The following is a 23948-nucleotide window of genomic DNA, read 5'->3' as shown; positions in this document are numbered from 1 at the left end:
CCTAGCCAATGACAGAACCGTCCGTAGCGTTGCATCAGTCCCAAAGCATGTCCGCCAAGACTGAAACAGAGAGCAAAAGGATGCACACTGGGAACAGGACGACCCTTTTCCCCAAATGGCGAGTTGACGATACTTTCCAGGCCCGGCTCTTCCCATCCTCTTTGACAGGCTGACCCCCGTCTTGCTTCTTCCTCCTCTTCTTTCCATCTCTCTCCCCAGGACTGGCATTCCCAAGATCGACCGCACCGCGACCGCGTTTTCTCTTCGTTTTTTCGGAAGCTGGCTTCATTATTTCCTACTTGAGTAATTATAGACATTGACATTTCGTTTTTGACTTGAAGTTAAAAGGTTGATTGGATCGATTGTCAAATGAGACTATTACAGAAAGGCAACAACAACATGGAGTACAGCAAGCAGCCCGGAGGTTACCAGAACGTCGCTCTTGGCGACGACAAGGACGAGGGGCGCTCCAGCACGGAAGTTGACGAGTCAGTCATGGGCGACGAGAAGCACTGGCGCGGCAACTACCATCACGACTGCCAACACCATTCGCACGAGAAGGAGTCGACGACGAGGAAGTACATGACGCGGTTCCGGCGGTACCGATGGATCATCGATACATTGCTGCTCTGCGTCAACATCTCGCTTTCGCTGCTGCTGGTCCGGGACTTTTGGCGGGAGAAGTCCGTGTCCAGGATCCAGGTCGGTGGTGATGTTACGGGGCTGGGGCCAGACTGTGAGTTTCCGGACTGCATGCCAAGAAAACGGGAGCGAGGTGCAAGCAAGGGGCTAACCTGTGCATGTGCGAAATCTAGTCCCGACCAAGATCGTCAAGTTCAACGCGGATGAGGCTTTCGTGCCCAACGACACGTCCAAATTTTTCAGTAACGAAACTATCGCCCAATGGAACACCATGCTGCCCAGTACGTTCACCTCCGCTGCGCTTCCTCGATGGGGACGAACGATAGGCTAATTGGATCGCAGTCGGCTCCGGATGGGGCGAGGTAACGGACGAAACCTTCTTTACGACCTCGATGACGCACCAGCTGCACTGCGTGGTGAGTACTCTAGCTACAGAGTTTTGGTCCCTGTCCGTCAGATACGGGCATGCTGACTTGAGGGATTGTATAGTTCATGATGGCGCGCATCTACGCCAGCCTGGAGGGCAACACGAAGGAGCACCTCCCGAGCGACTACCACAGCCACTACCTGCACTGCGTGGACTACCTGCGCCAGGGCATCATGTGCTCGGGCGACTTGGCGATGGAGCCCCACGACCAGTCCGACTCGGACGACAACGGGCCGCTCGACGGGAGCTGGAATGGCCACCATGGTAAGTAGCTGGAGCAGCAAGCAGCAAGGATTGGCAAAAGCGAGGTTACTGACCGTTCATTTCAACAGTATGCAAGGACTACAACCATGTCATCCCGTACTTGGAGGGTAAGTCACCCCCTGGCCCACCTACCTAACTGAATGGCTCAGCTAACAAAACGCGTAGAACAAATTGCCGATGGCATCCGCAAGGTCCTGCCCATCGACGACTAAGCACACACTCGCTGAGACCAATCTCCTATCTTTTGTTTTCAAGCATAGCGTGTCTTTTTGCATATACTCTGGGCGTACATTCGTTTCTTAGAAGAAAGTACCATGCATTCCATTGGGCGGCAGCGGTGGCTGCAAGACGGCCACGAGTCAGCGTAGCGATCCAACTGTCTATCAACTTCTCTTCAATCCAAAACTATTCAATTTCCAAGCGTCGCAATGACTGAGCATGCTCGCCCTCGATATTTGGAAAGTGATGCATCGCGAAAGATGTCTTGGCTGGGTGCTGGGCTGCAAGTGCTTGCGACACTTGGATTGGACCCTGTTTGGCGGTGGTGGGGCACAATGCGCCAGACAGAAAGAACCCTCCAGGCTATTCAAGCTTCGAAGTGATTCAAAGGACTCGACGTCTTGACCAGCCATGCGATTGAATTAGAAATTGCCGATCGGAAGCATGAGGAAACGAAAACACGTATGTGCGGGCATGTTGCAAAATGGTCAGGATGCAAAAAGGTACTGCTGCCCACTACTGGAATCGAACCAGTGATCTCATCATGTCGTCGGTCGCGTCTTCAGAAGAAGAACAGTCTCCCTATTACTAGTGATGCGCTTTACCACTAAGCCAAGCGGGCTTCTCTAGGTCTGACTAGCCTGTATTGTAAAACCCTGTCTAGCGGTAATATATATACCGTATCATCCCGGTCCGTATTAAGCTAATCTATAGTATTAGGAAAAGTTTAAGGAAAAAATATAGAGTACGTGACGGAAATCGACCAATTAGACCGGCCGCTACAGTGGGTCACCGCGTACAGCCGTGCGCAACCGTGATTACCCGATCGGTGGTGTGTTGTGAGGTTCACCAACGTTGAGTGAGGTCTTGCGTTTAAATCCTATCACGGGATTTTTTTTCTTTTTACGACCCGTGCGAGGAGGATGTCGGCGGTACGCGTTCGAACTGATGAGTAGGCTCGGCCATGATTTGAGATAGTCATAGATTAACCGATTGGAATAAATAAATGTATTAACCTGAATAACAAATACGAATCCCAGTGACACGATAGATAGAATGGAGGCCAAGACCCCATGCGCCTAAATGTGTGAATATGCTGTCCTTCTCTATTGGTAGGTGAGCTGGCTGCCAGAATTCCCCGTTTGAAAAGACCCTTTATGAGCTTCCAATTGCAGGGAGGCCGGCTTCCCCGTACATTCTCCCTGTCGAGTTTCTCCCCCTCTTATACTTGATTATAAAGGGTGTCATGCATGAACACTGCGTTGGCACAGTCTCTAATAGCTTCGCCGGAGTCACCACAGGGCCCCGAAGAGGAAGAGAATGCAAGGATTCGCCATCTCGACATCACTCTTCTCGATGGTGAACAATGAGACTTCCTAACCAAAGTCACTTCTAGAGTGGTCTCAACAGAGATTGCCGAAGTCACATATTTGCAGCTCCATGATGGTCTACCATTGGCAGAGGTTGCTTTCGAGAGTGACTGCGATCCTCTTCATAGCAAGCACCCGATACGACAAGTACATCAGCAACTCTGCCAGGGCGTCATGGACGAAGCGCGAAAATTTCGCGATGAGTTCAAATTAGAGACGTTATAATTCGATGTCATGGTACACCCCGTTCCAGCTCGCGTTTTTGTTATAACGACTGTCACTCCGTTCTCTTCTGACAAGCACACTGCCAAGTTACTCTTCGAGTTTCAAGCGGCAGCGCCTGGGTCCAGGGCATTCAAGAACCGCCTTCTTGAGCTCGTTGTTGTTGACGAAGCGCGTGGACCCGGAGGAACCCATGAGAGAGACAAGAATTTCCTGCCTGATACCACAGACAGTAGGCTGCGGGATACATTCAACTCTCGGACATCGGCAGATAAGGAGGCGGCAGGCGATCGGGCTTGGGAGCAGAAGATGAGGCTAAAGCATGGGGATCAATGGGAGTCAAGTATGGATGAAACTCTTGGGGGGTTTTTCAGTAGGAAGAATGCCAATAACCAGCAGCTATAGTCGAGGTAATAAAGACTGTATACCCAAAAAGACTTGCTACAGGAATGGGACAAAAGTTCACGAAGTTATCTCTCCAAGTAAAGCCGTGGATGTATGTGAGACAGCATGGTCCTGGATTCCGCTGGAGGTGACTGTGCGTTGATGTGACCCTGGCTTCCAGCTTTGAATTGAAATCACCTATAGGCCAAGGCCAGATGCTTCCAGAAGACTGCGCAACGCGATCAAGTAAGACACAGACAAAGCAAAATACCACGCGGGAATTCTCGAGCCGTTCCAACACAGCTGATACCAATTTGGCCTTTGCCTGTTAGCAGGGAGTCTGGGCTTCAAGTGAATGCCCTAGATCCCTGGCCAGTCCGTGTCGGCAACCGCCCAAGCAATTCGACAGGGGCCAACATTGATCCGTGCCGACGACTTCAGCGCCTGCGTCACTGCCTGCCCCAGGCGCCTGGCCCACTAAACATTGAGCTTACGGCCTTGGGGGGACGTATCTGTCGCGTCGCGCCTTTCCGACGCCCGCTAATTGATTGATTGAGCGCACGCACCTGGGAAGCTGTGTCTGGCCTTTGATGATAGCTTCACCACATCCACACCCCCATCAACTTCGCATCTCGGTTACAGCAGACATGCGACAGTCGCATCGCGTCAACGACTCACGATGCACATCATCAAGCCTTCGTGGCTGAGCCATCAAGGTAAATCCAATTGACCGACCGGCGTCTTTCCCTGGAACTATGCCTCTAACTTTGCGCTCCAGGCGAAAATAAAGATTTCGAGGTCTACAGCTGCCATGTGTCGCCCGACGGCAAGAGGCTGGCTACGGCAGGCGGAGGTTCGTCGCAAAGTCCCCTCTATCTTTTGTCGCTGGCATTCTACTAACCTGACTAACCCCCTCCCCTAGATGGAAACGTCCGAGTCTGGTCGACCGAAGCCATCTACAACTCCGACGACAGATCCTACGCGAAACCGAGGCAGCTCTGCCATATGAGCCACCATCTCGGCACTATCCACTCCGTGCGCTTTTCGCCCAACAGCCGCCTGCTAGCATCCGGCGCCGACGACAAGATCATCTGCATATACCAACTAGAAAGCGGCCCGCCCACTATAGCCACCTTTGGCAGCAACAACGAGCCCCCTCCCGTCGAGAACTGGAAAACCTCCCGGCGACTGATCGGCCACGACAATGACGTGCAGGACTTGGGCTGGTCTTACGATGGATCTATACTGGTGTCTGTCGGCCTCGACTCCAAGATTGTTATTTGGTCAGGGCACACGTTCGAGAAATTGAAAGTCTTGTCGGTACATCAGAGCCACGTCAAGGGCATCACCTTCGACCCGGCCAACAAGTTCTTCGCCACGGCCAGCGACGACCGAACCATCAAGATTTTCCGCTTTACCTCTCCGGCACCGAATGCGACACAGCATGACATGGTGAACAACTTCCAGCTCGAGACCACCATCAACAGCCCCTTCAAATCCTCGCCTCTGACGACCTACTTTAGGAGATGCTCCTGGTCACCGGATGGTAACCACATTGCTGCGGCGAATGCAGTCAACGGGCCAGTCAGCTCCGTGGCCATCATTGAGCGATCGAGATGGGACAGTGAAATCAACCTGATCGGCCACGAAGGCCCGACCGAAGTCTGCATGTTCTCCCCGCGTCTCTTCCATACCAAGAAGCCAGCCGAGAATGGCGTAACAAATGGTAGCTCGGGCGGTTCCCTGGTGACGGTGATAGCATCGGCTGGCCAAGATAAGACCTTGAGCATATGGAACACCAACACCTCGAGACCTGTAGTCATCCTGCAAGACCTCGCAGCCAAGTCTATATCCGATCTCGCGTGGACGCCGGACGGCCAGACGCTGTTTGCTGCCAGCCTGGATGGGAGCATTATTACTGTCAGGTTCGAGACGGGCGAGCTTGGATGGGTGGCGAACTTGGAAGAAACAGACAAGGCACTATCCAAATACGGCGCCTCGAGGAAGGCCATGGGCATTGCAGAGGACGTGGATGGTTTGAGGCTCGAGAACCACAGCAAAGAGGGCGAACGAAAAGGCGCAGAGTCTCGAATGGGAGCTCTGATGGGCGACTTCCACCCCATGTCAAAAGACACGGAGACACCCGCGACCAATGGTGTCAAGACAGGCACGGCCACACCCAACAACGTGGCAACCCCCAATGCGCAGCTAGAAGCCGAAGCCACCAAGGAGACGGACAAGGAGCCGACCGCAGCAGCTGGCGAGAACTCCGACAAGCAGGTGCAACGGGTCAACGAGCTCAAGTCCCGTGTTACGATTACGAAAGATGGCAAGAAGAGGGTCGCGCCTATGCTCATATCTTCGTCCGGCACTGGCCAGTCCTCGCTTCCGCAGACCCAGTTAGTCGGCTCAAGCACCGCCAAAGCTGCCCAAAACGACGCGCCCCAAACAGTTCTCGACTTGTCCAAGCCATTTGACGGCCTGCCGGAGGGTGGCTTAGCTTCCATGCTGCTGGGCAACAAACGAAAAGCGATTCCCCTGGACGACGAGGATGAGGATCATGCATCCAAACGAACGGCTACTGGACCTAGGCCTATCGTGCGGAATGGTGTCGACGGACTGGAGCCCGCTACATTAGAACCCCCGAAACACGGCCTCGTACCGACTCCGGAATACCTTCGGCCAGCGGTTCTCAACCCGTCCATTGCCATATCGCAAGTCCGGCTTGCTGTACCCAAGGTCAGGTCACAGATTGTTCGACCGCTTGAACGTGGAGTTTTGCTGGGCGATACGAGCTTGGAGGACGCGTCCAAGCTACCGGAGAACGTGATCCTGGAAGCGAAGAACCCGGTTGCTATCCGAGATCCGTCGCACATTACCGCCTCTAAGCGTGGCGCTGTGCTCTGGCAAGACTTCCTCCCCCGAGCCATCGTACTCGTCACGGGCAACAAGAACTTCTGGGCCGCTGCTTGCGAAGATGGCAGCCTCTACACATGGTCACCAGCCGGCCGAAGACTGATCAACGCCATGGTGCTGGAGTCGCAGCCCGTCATACTGGAATGCCGGGGGTGGTGGCTCCTCTGCATCACCGCAGTTGGCATGTGCCATGTTTGGAGTATCAACAGCCTATCTTCCCCCCACCCGCCTGTGTCTCTCGCACCCGTGCTGGAGATCGCCATCCACTCGCTGCAACCCCATGCCGCCATGCCAGCTCCCGGTGTGACGTCTGCCCATCTCAACTCCAACGGCCACATCATTGTCACCCTAACGAATGGTGACGGTTACTACTATAACCCTAGCATGTTTTCCTGGCAACGCCTATCCGAGTCATGGTGGGCTGTTGGCAGCCAGTATTGGAACAGCAATGACTCGTCCATCGGCTCTCTGCAATCGACTGCCGTTGGCCCGACCGCATCCAAGGCCACCAAGGAGGAAGAAGCCAGCGTCTCGGCAGGCATCATCCCCTTCCTCGAGCGACACACAACAAACGAGTTCCTGCTCAAGGGCCGCGCCTACTCATTACAACGTATAGTCAAGCTGTTGCTGTCCAAGGATGGCTTCGAGGACTTTGAGTCGAGTGTCAGCATTGCTCACCTGGAGAATCGCATTGCCGGCGCCCTGACACTGGGATCGAAGGACGAGTTCAGGCTCTACCTGTTCATGTATGCTAAGCGGATAGGGGCAGAGGGTCTCCGCAGCAAGGTCGAGGAGCTGATGAACAGCCTGCTCGGCGGCATTCTGCAAGACCAGACCGAGGAAGAGGACCAAGGCAAGGGCTGGTTCAGCAAAGGAGACGAGATTTGTGGATGGGACCGCAAAGAACTCCTGAAGGGAGTTGTCATGATCCTTGGTAAGTTTGTGCTACTTCTTGTTTACCTTACCTTTCGACTCATCCCGCGACCAAAAGCTAACGTATTCTCCTCGCAGGCAAGTTCCGGGAACTCCAGCGACTGACTGTACAATACGCGCGCGTGCTCGACCTGACGGATGAGGATGAAGAGGAAGAGAGCAGCGACACTATGATCTTGGAGGCATGATCACGTGTTGCTGTTGCTGTTGATTTGGCACCGACGACGATGGTGCCGCGACATATGTAGAATTGCAGGCGTTGGTTTTTCGTCTTTAGGGTAGGGAAAACGGAACGATGATACCTGAGTAGTGCTTCCTTCTGCTTATACTTGTATGTAAACTACTTGGCTGTACAGAACAGTAGTGGCGACAGTACCACGATGTATTGACACAACATGCACGCTGTCTTCCCAGCATCGGCGCCATGGTGATCCTGAACGACGCGCGTGATAGGGGAGTCGGTGTTGAGGCCGATTGTGGTGGTGGCTGCTTGCTTGCGGGTGGTCTCCTGTTGTGATTTATGTCACTGCCTTTACCATTCCTTGCCCGGCTCGGCCGTGACGTAGGTGCCCGGGGGCTCATCTAGGGCGATTGTCCCCAAGTCTGCTTGCTTGATGGTGTTTCCAGCTGCCTGGTGAGGCGCTATCAACGCCTGTGCTGCCGCCTACTTATCGCTACTGCTCACCTGAGTACTTGCTGAGCAGCAACTGTGGACAGAAACTGGAGCCTCTGGAACTCGTGCCTGCCCCCGATTGTTGCCGTTGATCCCCTTCTGGAGTTTAGCGGCTGGGGAACCTGTAGAACCACGTGCGTGCCTTCCCTCTGCCATCCTCACCGAGCCAAGCACGTGGCAGTGGCTTGTTTCCATCTTGCATCCGCCGCCCACGTTCTTCCCACCTGCCATTGGTTGATCCTGTGACTTTGATATTCACACACTGTCATCTCTCGACCTCATCTCGCACGTCGACAACAGCCTATCCCCAACTTCCCCTCCGCAACAGCCTCCAGGCACTCATTGTTCAACCCCCTGTGCTCGTCGTCGTCGCCAACCCCCTATGCTCGTCGTCGCCAACCCCTGGGATCGTCTACTTGACTCTTGGGTTTTCATCTTCATCCGTCCCATCATCCATTACCCAGTCGCTCATTCACTTTGATTTTGATTCTGATTCTGATTTTTCTCTTTCAGACCAACTCTTTCGCCACTCATTCCTACGTTCCCCTACCGCTTCACAATCCTTCACCAGTCAGACTCGAGGCTGTTGGTGGTGTTCGCATCACTATCGAGCCAGCATCGAGTCAACTGCAAAGTAACAACACCGACATTCATTCCCAGCAACATCACTTCACACCTTCGTTTCGCGGCGTCTGAACTTCTCTGTTTCCTCTTTTTCTTCTCAAGCGTTGGTGGACCCTAGGTCTTTTGTTTCCTTCCTACTGCAAAAAAAGACATCTCCGATCGATTTTGGTCCATTCTTGGATCGACACCCATCCGTCACCCATACAAATCCCTTGTTCAAGAGCACAGCACTTCCAGCAACACAGGGTTTGCGACAAGCGACACACAGTATTGGGACCATGCCGCGATCCAATGGCGGTCACGTTGCACGCAGCCCGTCCCAGGGCTCGGTTCTGAACTACCATGAGCTCGCGCTCGTGGATGCAAAGTCCTACCGCGTTGAAGCTGCTGGTAAGTCCTTTGCCGACCGACACCAAGACGACGTAGAGCTTTCGCTGTACAATCAATATGCTTCAAGTCCTGACTGTTCTTAGGTGCAGTACTCACTGGCGCGTCGTCGGCCTCGGATGCTGAAGGCGCCGTTGCCTCTTCTCGGTAAGTGCTTCCAGGTTGTTGTCGCCAGTCGTTTACTAACAATACATACTTGTCGGTAGCCCTCGTACGTTCCGCAAGGGTCTTGTAACTTTTGCCGGATTGCTTCTCATGATACTCTTCGTATCGTTCCTCTCGCGAGACGAGCCGATGCTGCCGGGCACAGCTTCGCCTTTACTCAACACTGAGGATGAGTTGACTGTTTTCATGCACCCAACCCCTGAGCTCGTCGACGGCTACCACCACGGACACAAGCAGCTTGATCCCCTGAGATGGCTCCGCGATAACAGCCACATCGACCCTGTCAAGTTACCGAGCAGACGTACTTTGGCTCTGCAGGCATCCCGACCCAAGGCCGCCCTGATCTCTCTCGTCAACAACTCAGACGTCGCCGCGATGGTCCACACCGTCACCCAGCTCGAAGCCAGCTTCAACGCCAAGAAACTCCATCGTTACGACTGGGTGTTCTTCAATCACGAGGAGTTCACCGATGAATTCAAGGCTGCCGTCCTTAACATCTCGTCGTCTCGCTGCTTCTTTGAGCGCATTCCCAAGGAACATTGGTCTGTCCCTCACTGGGTCGACCATGCCGAGTTTGCAGAAGCTCGCCACTTCCTGGAGGATATCGACAACGAAGTGGCCTGGCAGGAATACCACCACCACAAGTCGCGCTGGAATGCCGGCCTCTTCGCTCTGGAAAGCCGGCTCCAAGGCTACGAGTGGTATTGGCGCGTCGAACCTGGTGTAAGTCTTTTCATCTTTCATTTTATATGATCATGCACATCCTGCCTCTTTCCAGCCGTCCTTGCTATCCGCACATTCGTCCTTATTTATCCCCCGAGATGCACCGTGGTGCTGTTTTGTATCCCCAATCCATGACCTCTTGCACACCCTTACCCACGGCTATTTCTAGTCCCCATGCTGTCGGCGAGATGGTATACCTAGTTCCTGGGAGGTTGCTATATCCTGACTACCTTGGCCCCTTTAACTTTATCTGTTGTCTTTTGGGTTCACCGCATCTAGATCCAATAATAACACCTCAAGATATCTCACCCATGAGTCTGGTACCCTTCCCAGGCACCCCCTTGTTCATTGTAAATTGACAACAGCTGACCAATGATTCAAACAGGTCCAATACACATGCCACATCAAGTACGATATCTTCCAGTTCATGCGCGACAACAACATGGCCTATGGTTTCAACCTGGCTCTTCTCGGCGACGCCCGTTTCTTCCCCTCTCTGTGGGACCGCACCAAGGTGTTCAAGCTGTCACATCCCAACATGGTGCACCCCGAAGCCGACATGGGCTGGGCCCTTCACACACCAAGAGACTCTCGCGACGTCATTCGTTCGGCCTCGACACCTGCTGGCTATGAGATCATGACCGAAGAAGAAGAATACAACAGTTGCCAGTTTTATTCCAATTTCGAGGTCGGATCCTTGGACTACTTCCGTGGTGAAAAACACCAGTCCTATTTCCAACATCTCGACCGATCTGGCGGTTTCTACTACGAGCGCTTCGGCGATGCCCCAGTTCACACGCTCAGCGTCAATATGTTTCTACCCAAGCGTCGAGTCTGGTACTTCCGTGACATTGGCTATCCCCATGCTTTCTGTCGAGACTGCCCACCTCACGTTGAGAAGCTGACGTATGGCCCTGAGCAAGATCCCAAGAAGATCCGAGCTGCAGAGCTCAATGCCAGCCTCCGCCGTCGCCGAAAGGAGTTGGACCAATACCGAAAGCATTTCGAGAGAGAACGAGAAGCCCCCAGCCTGTACTGTGGCCATACCATTGGTGGTCTCGACCATGACAACTCCAGACTGGTGCCGTACACCTCCAAGCAGAAAAAGCCATTCCACACCTGCATCCGACTCTGGCTTGGGGGTAAGTGGCTAGTCAAGAGACGCGGCTGGTCCCGCGAGGAGGAAATGTCCCTTGGAGGGGATGGATATGGAGGCTATCTTGTTGACAGCTTGCCGACTTACTCGCTCGAAGGTGATGAGCCTGTTCTTCGAATTTTGCAAGATTGGCGCTCTCGAACCGACAACAACGAATCCTCATCCACTGCCCGCCTCTACTCGTGGCTCTACTTTGTCCTCATGATCGTCATTGTGGCCACGATGGCCTAGGATGGACATGTCACTCCTTACGTCCCAATCACTCTTTCGCCCTCCCTTGATGTCTCCTTGATGTCTGATACAAGCTTTCAAAACTTGTATGTAAAGCTCACTGCTGATTTTGCAGTCTTTCTACCCTATATGGTTCATTCGAGGAGGAAGCCGATTCTACGCCTTGCATTCTTCCATCGAAATGATACTTTGGACTCTTGGAACATTCTGGTTCTCGAACAAGGTCGGCCATCGGGGAAGTACGGTTCCTAAGCCAGGAAAGGGCCTTTGGTTTCGATGCATATATGGATGCGTTCCACGACTCCTATGGTTCAATGAGCAATGAATGAATGAATTCAATATGAAGTGTTTTGCTCCTTGTGCCGTGATAATCACAACCTCTTATCAGTGTCTAGGGATGATGTCACACGAACTGTGGTTTGGGACTGGGGTCTAGTGCCATGTTGTCATGATTGTCGGTCTGTTGGTCATTCTCAGATTACCTTTTGTTTGTTCGTAGTGTGTCAATTCAAAGAATCGGCAATAAAGATGAGACCAAGTCTGGACGGCCGGTGACTCAAAGGCCCATCGAGAGGCGTGGACAAAGAGGTGGGCAACAATAAGGGCCTTCTAATACAGTCTTCTGCCCCCTAGTTCCTCTGTGAAAAGCGGCGTGTCTCTTCTTATCTGCAAACACAACTTGTACTATCCTTCGCCTTTTGGCTTTTACATTCATTTCGCGTCGCAAGGCCGACAGCATTACATACTTCGCATTTACCAGTCACTCGTTTATCTTCTCATTCATTACATATTCAAAAACCATGTCCCGTACTTCGTTGGACTTTGGCAATTCTCCTCATGTCAACAGCGCGCCGTGGCTGTTCTCGGACCCGTACGCGTACCAGTATGCCGACATCCCGGAGCATATCCGCACCATCAGCACTGCTGCTGCGCGACAGCCGCCGTCAGGCAGTGGAAAGAAGGAGGGTCAGTCAGCCTCGACGGCAGGGGTGGTGGCGGTGGGGGCGGCAGAGGCAGGCAGTGTGCCGATCTTTGAGATGGACGGGTGTATGCCGCCGGTGCCGACGGTGACGGTTACGGAGGGGAGGGGGAGATGGGGCGTTCGTCTGCACCCGGGATGCGGTTTGAATTGGACGGGTCTAGTGGTGGTATCAGGGGGAGATCTTGCTAAGTTGACGATTACGCCTTCGGGCCCAACCAGGGGTATCGCGTCGCCCTTGACGCCAGGCTGTCTGCAGGTTGGCGGCGGCGACCTCAAGAGCCCACGTGGCCCGGATCCCAATGGTGAAGGGATGGAGCTATTCCTGGCGCCGACTACACCTACTTCTCCTGCTGCCATCGGACAGCAGGGCGGTCCTGGTCTCCTCCGACGTGCCACGGCGACTCGCATGTCGGCCCGCCCCTGCAAGTCCAGTGTCCCGGCCGTAACAAGCGCAGAAGCGCGCCGCGGGACGCCGCCGCCTCCTTACACGATGGCGCCTCCACCGAACACGCCGACGACCATGGCGCCCATGAACATCCAGCTGCAGCAGCTGTACCAGCGGCAAGTACCGCTCAGCGCCCTGCCGCCGCATCTCCGTCATCGCCAGCAGAATCAGCACAGCCCCCAACTCCAGCACAAGCGGCAGCAGAGCCACTCCATGCCGTCCTCTCCGGTCATCACCACCGCGCCCCCGTCGCGAACCACCGCGCCCGCGCCGCCGCCGGCGTCGGACTTGGACTCGATCTTGCGCGGCATCGACTCGGACCGGCGGCGGGGCTCCTCGGTGCTGGATCTGGAGGCGGAGAGGCGGCGGGTGTCGAGGGGGTCGAGGGCTTATGAGAAGTATTGCGATAATAACTAGGTATGGGGGGACTTCGAAGGTAGATGGGGTTTGAGGAGGGGTCGTTTAGATATACACATGGGTTTGGGGTGTTTTCGATTCTAGAGCAATGCAATCGTTTTGGTTCGGTAGAGCTTGGCTGTCATGTTTGCGTATTATGTGTTCTTGTTTCGCTGGGTTGCTGCTTCTTTGGGTGCGTGACCGGCCGTCACAGACGCTGCTGAGCCCTTGCCAGCTAAGGGGCAGTTTTCCATGACGAATTTGGCCAGACAAAATAAATTTCTTGTTCAAGTGTATATGAGGCGCGGAGAGACTTCATCCAGCCGGCCGACAGCCATTTAGGACGATACTTTGGCGCATTGGCAACATATCTTTGCCTAGAGAGGTTGTACCTAGTGGGTAGAGCCGGATTCAGGGCCTAGCTGTAGCCGTACAGGGGGCTCGGCCCCTCCTCTTTCAACTTACCGCAGCAACCAGCCCAGCCGCCTGCTACGGTACAGGGGGTTTGTCCCGATCGGCCCCTCCTAAGGGCCAGCCCTGTGCCCAAGTCCACTTCGCCTCTATCATCGTCCATGGTCTACATCCGCCGCATTTCAATGGCCCCAAAGAGTTGCAAAATGGAGTCAGTCTTCGGTGAGGCAATGCGCGTGAGCCAAGACAGTCCAATGTAACTGACGATTTGTCAGCTGGCCCTTGCAATGCGACTCTGACAACCGGTGGGAGTCACCGATATCCGCTGTGCGTTCCAGTTCTCGGCTGTTGCCTTCGCGCATTCACTTGCCATTCCCACATCGTATCCTTTCCACATTCAGCATCAATCACATCCCGGTCAGGCTCGCTGCGACCACCACCATGCGCCAAGGAACAGCCACCCAGCTTCATTGGGCTGCTGGTGAGCTTCATGCCTCCAGCTTACCAAATAGCCTGATGATCCTGCCCACGACAAATTTTGCCGCAATCTTACGATCGCATGGAGGCATGTCAGTAGTTGAGGGCCGTTGGGCCAGCGCCCTCCTGCCATCTCATCACGGTACAAAACGAAACATGCAGGATGCAGGACCCCCCTTGAAAGGGCTGATAATCTCTCTGGTCCATTAGGCAGCCATCAATCGCCCAAGCTACCTGAGTAGCGACTTGGTTCTACCATGGCGACATCGTCACTCTACGAGGAGGCCTTGGCCAAATTCGAGACCGACGCTAAACTCAACTACAAAGATGACACGACCTTAAAGCAGCTTTCCCAGTTCATGTCTGAACAAGGTACCCCCGAGGAGAGTCGGGCTGCTGCCGAAAGGCTCAGCCAAGAGTCGTCCCAGAAGTACGGAGACCGCCACTTTGCCGGAGACATCAAGATTTCAGGAGAATGGATTCAGAACATTTTGAGCAACATCAGCAATTTCATCGAGGTTGGCAATTACGCCATGAAGGCTGCTCCTGAGAGCGTCGCCTTGACATGGTTCGCAGTCACCCTGGCCTTGAAAGCAATCCAAGGCAATTTCGACCTCTATGGATTATTTGGCTCAGGCCTGACGGACAGCACCCAGATTATGATCATTGTCACCCACTACGACCAACTGTACGACCAGAGATCTGAGCTAGATTGGAAGCCCAACGCGGTTGTTAGCAAGCTTCTGGACGACATCGTGAACGCCTACACGGGTGTTCTGCGCTTCGCGTTTGCCGTCAAGAGGCACATCGAGGGTAGCAAGGGAGATAAGATAAGACATGGCTTCAAGGACTTCTTCGGCGTACCCAAGAGCAAGTTTGAAGAGAGAACCAAGGAGTTAGCTGCGCTGAAGCAGAAAGTCCTCGAGGGCACGGAAGCGGCTTTTCAAAAACGGTCTCTCGACTCCCTCGATTCCCTGGGAAAGGACACTCGCGGCATCAGGGATGCCGTCAATGGCATTCGCGATTTTCAGCCAGTAATGCAGAAGCTGGAGCATTATCAATCTGAGTGGCGCACGAGGTTCACCGCCGAAATGCAAGAGCTCAATCGCACGATCAAAGAGAAGATGCCGTCAAACTCTCCGGTGCACGAATTCGAGCGGATCAAAGAGCGGCTCCGTGTTGCGGCCGACGACGCGTCAGAGAGATTGCAAAAGTCACTTGCAGACATGTTCCCAGCAACATGCCAATGGGTCTTCGAGGACGAAGCCTATAGCGAATGGGAAGCTTCCACGTTCAACAGTGGCTTATGCCTCATTGGAACAAAAGGTAGGTCCTAGAGTCTCTCTAGTACTGTTTGAGATGAGCTGACATCTTTTACCTGTCTAGGCAGTGGCAAGTCTACCGTTTTGGCTTCAGTCTACAAGCAGATAAGCGACCGATCCAGCACAGCTGGTTCCATCGTCCTTTACGCATCCTGTGACGTTGATGCTTTCAGTTGTACGACCAACAGAAAATCATCCAAACTCGTTGCTGTCTACAACACGCTGTATCTCCAGATTCTTCAATTTATATCCGCTGGTGAGAGCGACATGTCTCTCCTTGAGAAATGCAACCGGATTTTCTCCGTCCCCGAGACCAGATCAGGTATGGACCAGAAAGCAACCAAGGTCACCAATCAAAACGACGGCTACCTACCCAAGTTTGAGGAAGCCATTGTCGAGCTCGCGTCTCTATTGCAAAACAATGTTTACATCGTCCTAGATGCCGTGGAGACTCTCGAAGAAAAGGAACAGCTCGAATTCTCAGCGACGCTGGCAGCAATATTCGAGGCCCCGACATCTGCCATAACCCAGCAGGTGCAGACCATCGTGAGCTGTCCAGTAGCCGAGCCCTTCCACAAGGAGTTCGTAAAGCTAGGAATGAGGAACACCATTGATACCAATTATTATCACCATTCCGACATGGAAATGTTGGTCACCAATGAACTCGAGGGCGTGCCAGGCCTCTCCACCACGGACATTGGCACAGCAAGTCATAAAATTCTAGCCAAGGCTGGCCACGACTTTGGTTATGTCGTGAATGTCGCGATTCCATTCTTGAAGGAGCCTTCTAAAGAGAACATCTCCAATAGGCTAATGGTGTTGCCTGAAGGCATAACCAGTGTGTACAAGGCCGCCTTGGAGGTTATGCCATCGAGCTACGCGGACCTTCTCCGTACTGCCGTTTCCTGGACCATCTTCGCGCCTGGATCCTCTTTGCCTACAATAGAGGAAGTCAGTGATGCTTTCTATGGAACTTATACGGACACATCCGAAGAGGATCGCGGTGACAGTGCGTCCCCTGATGCTAGATTCCCTGTTGCTAGCAACTCAATCCGGAAGCAGCTGGACAAGGCTGCCGGGCCATTTCTGCGTCTCGATGGAGACTACATCAATCTGCAAGACTGGGACCAGATCACCACATACTGTAAAGAAGTCGCAGAGCAACATCGGCATGACGAAAGTCATGGGCCTGGGAGATATTGCGATCGCTGCAAGATGCTACTTTCTCAGCCCCAAACATTGGCGTTCGAGGACCCACGAGAGCATCTGCAAAGGGCGTTGACATGTCTCCGCCACTTGAACAATCCATTGTTCCAGAAGCGGTCTGGGCTTCTTGAAGTCTCGGGGTATACTAAAGATCCTGGCTCCGATGCAAGCGAGACTGAGGATAAGAAAGGCGATTATATGTCAAATGAGATGAGCGACGACAGCCCAGAATTCAATCGCCAAGTGAGCCAAGACGATACGGGTGATGATAATGAGTCATCATTAGACCAAGGCCCAAACGGCTTGGCCGAGCCTGTTAGTAAGGATGTCCACAGCGACAGAGCCAAAGATGAGGAAGCTCCAACTGCGGCCGTTACCCAGGAAGATCTGGGATATCTTACTGATGAGTCTCTCGACAAAGAAGAGACAGTGGAAGCTAGGTTTGGAGACACAATGGATGGGGACGACTACGACAGCACGTTAGCCAATGGTGCGAAACACATCAGATACGAGATAGTGCATTGGCCTTCCCACTTTCGACGAGCAGAAGAGCTAGGGAGTTCCGAGGAGGAACAAAATATCACCATCTGGACTGAGATCTTTGCAGAGCTCGAGATTCTCACGAACAACACCGTCGTCTTTCGCAATTGGCAGAAACAGCTTTGGCTGGCGAAGGGCAACGAAGCAGCATATTTGCGCGATCCCCAAAGCCCACTTCATGTGGCAGCATACCTGGGGCTAGCCACCTGGGCCGAACGTTTGATTGGACGGGGCCGACACCCAAATGAGCTTTCTGGCGGATACAATGCGCTTCAGGCAGCTGCAGACAAGGCTGACCGCCGCTCTATGTTGAAGCTTCTTCTAGAGTGTGGCGGGGACGTCAATTTCGAGTCCGATATGTGCATGCCAGCATTGCATTTGTGGCTTCTTGTTGACTCAAGTCTGGAGGCTATGCAACTGATGCTCGATCACGGCGGGAACCCCCTTCTGGCCACTAACAAGAACCATGGGGAGTGGACTCCGATGCATTATCTTGCCTATAGCGGGGAAGACCCTGGAACTCTCGAGTTCCTCCTCGATCGCGTTCCATCAGAGTCTAAGCCTGGCATGATGAATGCCGTGACATCATCCAAATGGACACCCCTTCTCGTCTTGTTATCTAGGCCAAAGGTGCCGAAGCCACTTCTTGTATCCTTCTTGAACCATGGCGCTGATATCAATTTGGATGGTGGCCACTCTCTTAGGGCGTTACAAATGGCCTGTGGCACTGGGGATCTTGAATGCGTCAAGATCATCCTGGCACATCATGTCGAAAGCGTCGACGACCTTGACGATGAAGGAGATACTGCTCTGCACCAAGCATGCCTGAGAGGTCACCCAAAATGCTTAGAGCTCGTGGCAGAAAATGGTGCGGATTTGAATCTCGGCAACAAATCCCAACGCACGCCTCTCTACGATGCTGCTATCCGTGGATATTCCGAATGCGTGAGGGTACTTCTTCGAAGAGGCGCGCACGCCCACTGCTTCGACATCCGCGGCCGGACGCCCCTATTTGCGGCTTGTCTGAGTGGGTCGGAGGAGGCAGCAGTCATGATCCTGGATAGCCTCATCGAAGCGAAGCTTCCCGTCTCCGACATCAATAAGTATACGAAGCGACACAGAACCCCTCTACGCCAGGCGTCTTCGCGTGGCTTTGATAAAGTGGTTGCGTCGCTGATCAAAGTTGCCCGTGATGAAGGCAACGTCGCCGGTTTAGACGTCGACAGACAAGACACACTGAAGGGCATGAGTGCACTCCATCATGCATCCATGCATGGCCGCAAAGAAAGTACTCGTCTTCTGCTGGATGTTGGGGCTGATGCGTCGCTCAAAACCAAAGACGGCAAAACCGCGCTGGCTCTGGCATATGAGAACTGGTTGAGGACGCCTGAAGACAGATATGAAGATATCATCTCGATGCTGGTTGAAGACCAGCCGGAAGCAGCCAAGCCCGACACAGAGCTCCACGCAGTCTGTGCAGTCCATGGAAGCACCCGCCTCCTTAAGCAGCTACATGGTCTCGGCACCAGCCTCTACGGCCAGGACCGGTACGGCTGGACACCCCTGGAGTTGGCACGGAACACAGGCCAGTCTGAGGTCGAGTCTTTCTTGCTAAAGTGTGGCATGCAACCCACTCGCTGGCTCGGAGGTGGGGATATACTCTCAGATGACGGGCTCACCGTCACATTGGCTACAGGAAGAAGCATGTTCTGCATATCTGCGGACAGACCGTTGCCCCCTAACATTGGAACGTTCTATTTCGAGGTCACGTTCTTGGGCCCAGCCACGTCGTCCGCCGAAGCCGATGACGTCGTTGATGACAACAATGATGAGCGTGACAATGGCGGTGCCAACGCCAAGACCGGCACCAAGAATAAAACCATCGCCGAAAAATCGCAGGAGAAGTACCCCGTCGTGGCGATCGGCTTCTGCACCCTCGGCGGCGCCCTGATCCAGTTCCCCGGCTGGCCGCCGCGGTCCGATGCGCCGTCGGCCCGCTCCTGGGCCTATCACGGCGACGACGGCGGGTTCTTCTCGTGGCAGCGCCCGAGCGGGACCTGGGCGCGGCGGGGGCCGCAGTACGGCTTGGCGGGCGACATGGTCGGGTGCGGCGTCGACTTTGGCCCTGGCGGCAGCAGCATCAGCGCCGCCACTATCTGGTTCACGCACAACGGGACGCGGCTGGTGCAGCACGAGTTCACCGGTGTCCGGGGGCGGCTGTTTCCGGTGCTAGGCCTGAGGGATGCGGTTAGGTTAGAGACGCGGTTCAGGGGGCCTTTCTTTTATAAGGGGGCGGAAGGGGCGGGTGAGGAGGGGCGTGGTAAGCGTGATGGTTAAGGACTGGCAGCTGGTGTGGGAGATGCGTGAAGGAGTCAAGTGGAGGGCCGATGTAACTGTGATGATATTTATATGTTTCGGTTCTTGATGAATGACTTTTGACTATATCGTCCATTTCACATTTCCAATAGCAGGTCCCGCATCCCGGGGATAGCATCTGGTAAGCCAACTGTGGGAGCCAACTTGGAGCGCCACCATAGGGGAGAGCCGCGTAGCTGCATTTCATGAGTGGACAAGAGACGGATTTGCTGAAGACATAACTCCGATGGAAGGTAGGCTTTGTTGTGCGCATGGTGCCTGCATGTTGGGCGCTACTCATCATGTCTACATGTACGGAGATGGACTTGGCCTTGGAATGTAGTAAAGGACCGAGGTAGAAGAAAGGATGCGACCCGGTTTATACGCATTGGTCTTTTCCCTCAACGAGCCAATCAAACTGCTCTCCTACACACAGATGCACTCCCCACATGGGACGCGGTTGAGAAACGGGACTTCAGGGGTATCAAGCGCACACTTCCTTTATGATCAGTTCCTATTTCCTGGGTAATTAACTACATTTCTCTTCACCCACATGAAATTCCGCAGAAAATTCAGTAAGTTCCATATTGCCATATATCTTCACTGCCCGTATCGTTCCTTGGAGTTCGGTTCATTCATGTCCCTGTTGGACCCGATATATACACGGGTAAGTCTGACCGGGCATATTGCGACTCGAATTTGGGCTGGTACGGTGCCGGTGCCTGTACCGCGGCTTGGTCGCGGCGTTGTCGTCTGTTTCGCAGGGAGATGAAGACGGCGGCGGCTGCGATGGCTAGGCCTGCGATGGCGCAGCCGACGCCGATGCCGACCGCCGCGCCGGTACTCAAACCCGAGGAGGATTGCATTGCTGTAGCCGTCGCCGATGCCGGTGTGGGAGCAGAGGTTGAAGCCCCGGTGGTCGAGGAGGTCGTCGAAGTCTGTGCTAAGTCAGTTCGCAGCTCACTGGAGTGTGGCTCGCCGTTATGTGAAACAACTTACTGCGTCGGCTGCCCCATATCGAATTTTCACGCTGTGCGCGTTAATGCCACCACATACACCGGTCATGTAGGTATGACTCGTTATACCCGATGACTCTCGAATCACGCTCATCGACCAGGTTGTCGCCGGCATGTCGAATGCGCAACCCAGCGTTGACTGCCAGGGCTTCTCGAATATGCCCTGGCATTTGAAGTAACGTTGGCTGGGAGGTTGAATCCGTCAGTCATGTAGGCAACGCTTAGTATTCATATGTGAGTAATGGACCTTACGCAGGACAGCATGTGATATAGGTATCGGTCAGATGCGCTAAGGTGGCAGTTGACTGGCATGCCGAAGTATAGCCAGATGGGCACACTGTCGCTGAGCGGTAGAAGTAGTCCTTCGACTCGACATAGTTATCGGGCAGGCATCGCGCAATACTCGTCGGTGGTCCCTGCAAGAGGTAGTAGCCTGCCGACGCTTGAACGTAATATACATTGTCCATCTCCGTAGTACATTTGGAGCTGGTGGCGAAGGGGGTCGGCAATGTGCCGAGATCGGTACCCATTCTGGAACGCGTTTTTCTAGTGATTATCCGGAGAACTGTGGGTTTGATGCAGAAGGGACGGAAGTCAAACAAACAGAATGCGTGTGCGGACTGTCGACCTTTTGAGCAGCTTGGTTTCCCATCCAGGATAGGGAGCATAGCTCAAAACGGGCGTGAAACCGAAGAAGACTAACCAAATACAGGAGGTGCATGCAAGATCTCGTATCACACCAGCCGCTGACATGTTATTGCCTCTTCTACTCAGCCTGATCACTGGCATTAGATGCGGTGATATAGGATCGGATCCTGCCTCCCAGCATAGAATGATGTCCTCAAGCCTCCCTGTTGTATGTGAGACGATGGTTCCCTGCCGACAAAACCTTCCTTCGCATCAGATGTGACGGACCATAAAGAGACCAATGAATAAGTAAACTATTATATTTAGAACCATCTGAAGTCTTCATCCCACCACCGATCCCCTCATTATGCATTACCTGATCGATATGGTTTGTTCTCAGTTCCCCATATGGGGTGCAGCCTTGTCGTCGTGACCGTTTTGCCGCAGCCGAGCCGAGATTATGACTGCAAGGTGGCTTCAGCAATCTCCGATGAGCCGAACGATAGCCATATTACCGCGACTATATCCTGGGTTGTTATATGCGGTTTCTAATTTGGTATTTGACCGGGGTTGGAAAAGTGCAAAATCTCACACCCCCGAACGCTCTGTGTCACACCCCGAGGTGCTTACTAGCCTGCTTAGTTTATGGACATAACGTGAAGCGAGTCTCAGCCCCGACAGCGATTCCAGGCTGACGGATCGCAGCCCTCTACTGGACCGATATTTCTGGACAGTAATCTTAAGGGTAGACCGTTGCTCCGCTTTGACGAGCAGCGCGCCCACCGGAAGATGAAACCCTCAACACAGATTTTATGCTGGAAATGCCAAGGAGTTTGTATACGAAGGTGACGAGCCTTGAGGTTCAAGTGAGCTTTTCCGATATATTCTCAAGCCCTTTAAAGCTGAACACCTTCTCCGGGTTGTTGGCCTTTGCTTAAATCGACGCCCTGCCGTATCTCAACAACTTCGTGGGGGAGATGCTCCATGTCTGTACTTTCCCATGGTCTCCATACCCCTTCAATATGCAGTGGGCGTGAGGTTCCATGCGGGTTTCGCATCCTCAAGGAGACGAACCATCAAGTAGCATATGGGTAATTGCTGCGGCGTGGCCGCGTACCTGGTAATTTCGGGATATGGCGGGGAAATGTTCGTTCGCCTTGTTCTTTTTCATTGATTATTACTGCACGTGCTTAATTGCATACGGCAAGAGATGCCGTGGCCGCGAATAAAAGTTTCTATCGGATACGTTTTGTCGAATGTCGTTGGGCCAGGAGGCAAACGTACCATGGGCAACGGGCGACCCCTGAAGTGAGGCAGTGCGCCCGCTGTGTCTATTTGGGGGCGCTTGGTGTCACCATAAGATGAGAACGAACAAATTCGAGTTCGTCGTATCTCGCAAATACCGGACTGAACCATACAGAACCAGACGTGGCCAAACAAAAGGGGCTATCTATGTATGAGCCCGCTCACAAAGCCGCAGTCTACCGAACAACGCAGAAATAGGGGCGATGATGTCGCCACGCCAGCCGGGTTTTAAAGCAGTACGTCATTTGGAGCTTGTTATCGAGACCGCTCGCTCGCGTGAGCATCGGCCACCTGCGCCATCTACGCGTTGAAGACGGCTAGAAACGGGACGGCCGCGGGTATCCATCACATAGCCCAGCGAGTCCCGCGGCCACATAATGCTTCTTGTCACCCCTCTCTCAGGGCGTCTCAATGTTGTTACAGGGCACATGGCAGTCCGCAAATCGTAACGGCGCTTGTAGCAAATGGCTGAGCATCACCAGCCGACCGTCGGACGCAGATATAGGAGATGCTGTTGTTACTAATACACCGCTCCAACATCATCAAAGCAGCATCGCGATAGAACTGATAGTGATGCAGCTTAACGAGCTCATTCACCATGTCACGAGAAGCCGCTGCCTCGCTGGGGCTGGGCCTGGGCCTGGGACTGAGTGCGATGAATACTGCTGGAGAATGCGCAGCGAACCTTCCTCGAGCTCAGCCCGTCCTGACAGTACGAAGGGCTTGCGGTCGGGTCAGTGCTGATACATGCCGAAGTGCGAGAAGTCCTGGGTTGCCCGAGGGAGTCACGAACGGAGAAGAATCCGGTGGCAGGGGCATTGCTGACACTGCTGTGGATACAGGTCTACGATGTGCAGAAGACTGACCGCGGAAGACAGTGGGTCGGCCACGGTGATGGCAATCATCGGTTTCAAATCGACGGCACCGATTCCTCGAGATCGTGACGGCGATACACATGTCCAGCGGCGGGTCCTGGTAGGTTCGCCAAGAAAACCCACGATGCTCTGCGCCGTGCGTCGTGCATGGCATGGGCGGGCGAGAACGGCGCCAGGAACGAGATGGCACCGCCGCGGGCGAGATAGTGCAGATGGGATAACGGGTTCGGGTTGTCCCTCTTCCATGGGAGACCCTTTATGCAGGAAGCATCCATGAGCCACGAGCCACAGTTGCGTCTAGGCCTCTAGTACCCGAGTCAATGGTTTGGGTATGACATCAGAATGGCCTGACATCTGGCAAGGAGGTTGAGATTGGGGAATGCCGGCGGGCTTTTTAGCAACAATGGAATCAATTGATCCGCTTTGCTACTTCTGCGCCAAAGAGAAATAGTAGGTTGCTTGGGTGGCACAGCGAGTCAAGTCAGCCCTACAAGTTCGTTCTCAGGGCACGTGTCTTAGGGGGGTTAGCGCTGTGTGTCCGCGTATGGAAAAGGGGGCCGCTACGAACGACAGGATTTGCAGCAGGGATTGGCTTGTAACGGTTTCCTGTTACCCGGAACACAAGGTCCGTAACTTAGGCAGGCACAGGGGAGAC

The 23948-nt window shown here is 53.8% G+C and overlaps 7 protein-coding genes across 7 annotated transcripts; 5 read left to right on the top strand and 2 right to left on the bottom strand.

Moving 5' to 3' along the window:
• Positions 1–399: 399 nt before the first annotated feature.
• PG986_004773 (uncharacterized protein) lies at positions 400–1545 on the top strand (the record flags this gene model as incomplete). The annotated part of the gene is made up of 6 exons (XM_066840995.1): positions 400–736; positions 816–923; positions 985–1058; positions 1132–1333; positions 1402–1440; positions 1499–1545. The coding sequence occupies 6 exons, from the start codon at positions 400–402 to the stop codon at positions 1543–1545; spliced, it is 807 nt and encodes a 268-aa protein (XP_066703622.1).
• A 2662-nt stretch (positions 1546–4207) lies between these two features.
• On the top strand, positions 4208–7565 carry PG986_004772 (WD domain-containing protein; the record flags this gene model as incomplete). Its single annotated transcript, XM_066840994.1, has 4 exons — positions 4208–4244; positions 4307–4381; positions 4451–7378; positions 7456–7565. 4 exons carry the CDS (start codon positions 4208–4210, stop codon positions 7563–7565), a joined length of 3150 nt encoding a protein of 1049 aa, XP_066703621.1.
• Positions 7566–8952: 1387 nt separating this feature from the next.
• Positions 8953–11336, top strand: PG986_004771 (uncharacterized protein; the record flags this gene model as incomplete). The annotated part of the gene is made up of 4 exons (XM_066840993.1): positions 8953–9064; positions 9154–9208; positions 9268–9949; positions 10335–11336. 4 exons carry the CDS (start codon positions 8953–8955, stop codon positions 11334–11336), a joined length of 1851 nt encoding a protein of 616 aa, XP_066703620.1.
• Positions 11337–12303: 967 nt separating this feature from the next.
• On the bottom strand, positions 12304–12840 carry PG986_004770 (uncharacterized protein; the record flags this gene model as incomplete). Its single annotated transcript, XM_066840992.1, has 3 exons — positions 12304–12475; positions 12661–12738; positions 12806–12840. 3 exons carry the CDS (start codon positions 12838–12840, stop codon positions 12304–12306), a joined length of 285 nt encoding a protein of 94 aa, XP_066703619.1.
• Positions 12841–14304: 1464 nt separating this feature from the next.
• PG986_004769 (Protein serac1) lies at positions 14305–19452 on the top strand (the record flags this gene model as incomplete). The annotated part of the gene is made up of 2 exons (XM_066840991.1): positions 14305–15373; positions 15434–19452. The coding sequence occupies 2 exons, from the start codon at positions 14305–14307 to the stop codon at positions 19450–19452; spliced, it is 5088 nt and encodes a 1695-aa protein (XP_066703618.1).
• A 590-nt stretch (positions 19453–20042) lies between these two features.
• Positions 20043–21016, bottom strand: PG986_004768 (uncharacterized protein; the record flags this gene model as incomplete). The annotated part of the gene is made up of 4 exons (XM_066840990.1): positions 20043–20088; positions 20149–20429; positions 20470–20671; positions 20739–21016. The coding sequence occupies 4 exons, from the start codon at positions 21014–21016 to the stop codon at positions 20043–20045; spliced, it is 807 nt and encodes a 268-aa protein (XP_066703617.1).
• A 2000-nt stretch (positions 21017–23016) lies between these two features.
• On the top strand, positions 23017–23283 carry PG986_004767 (uncharacterized protein; the record flags this gene model as incomplete). Its single annotated transcript, XM_066840989.1, has 1 exon — positions 23017–23283. The coding sequence occupies one exon, from the start codon at positions 23017–23019 to the stop codon at positions 23281–23283; it is 267 nt and encodes an 88-aa protein (XP_066703616.1).
• Positions 23284–23948: the final 665 nt, after the last annotated feature.

Source organism: Apiospora aurea, assembly GCF_038362705.1.
Source record: "Apiospora aurea strain CBS 24483 chromosome Unknown utg000003l_segment0_segment0, whole genome shotgun sequence".
Classification (NCBI taxonomy): domain Eukaryota; kingdom Fungi; phylum Ascomycota; class Sordariomycetes; order Amphisphaeriales; family Apiosporaceae; genus Apiospora; species Apiospora aurea.
This window is presented reverse-complemented; position numbering and strand designations above follow the sequence as displayed.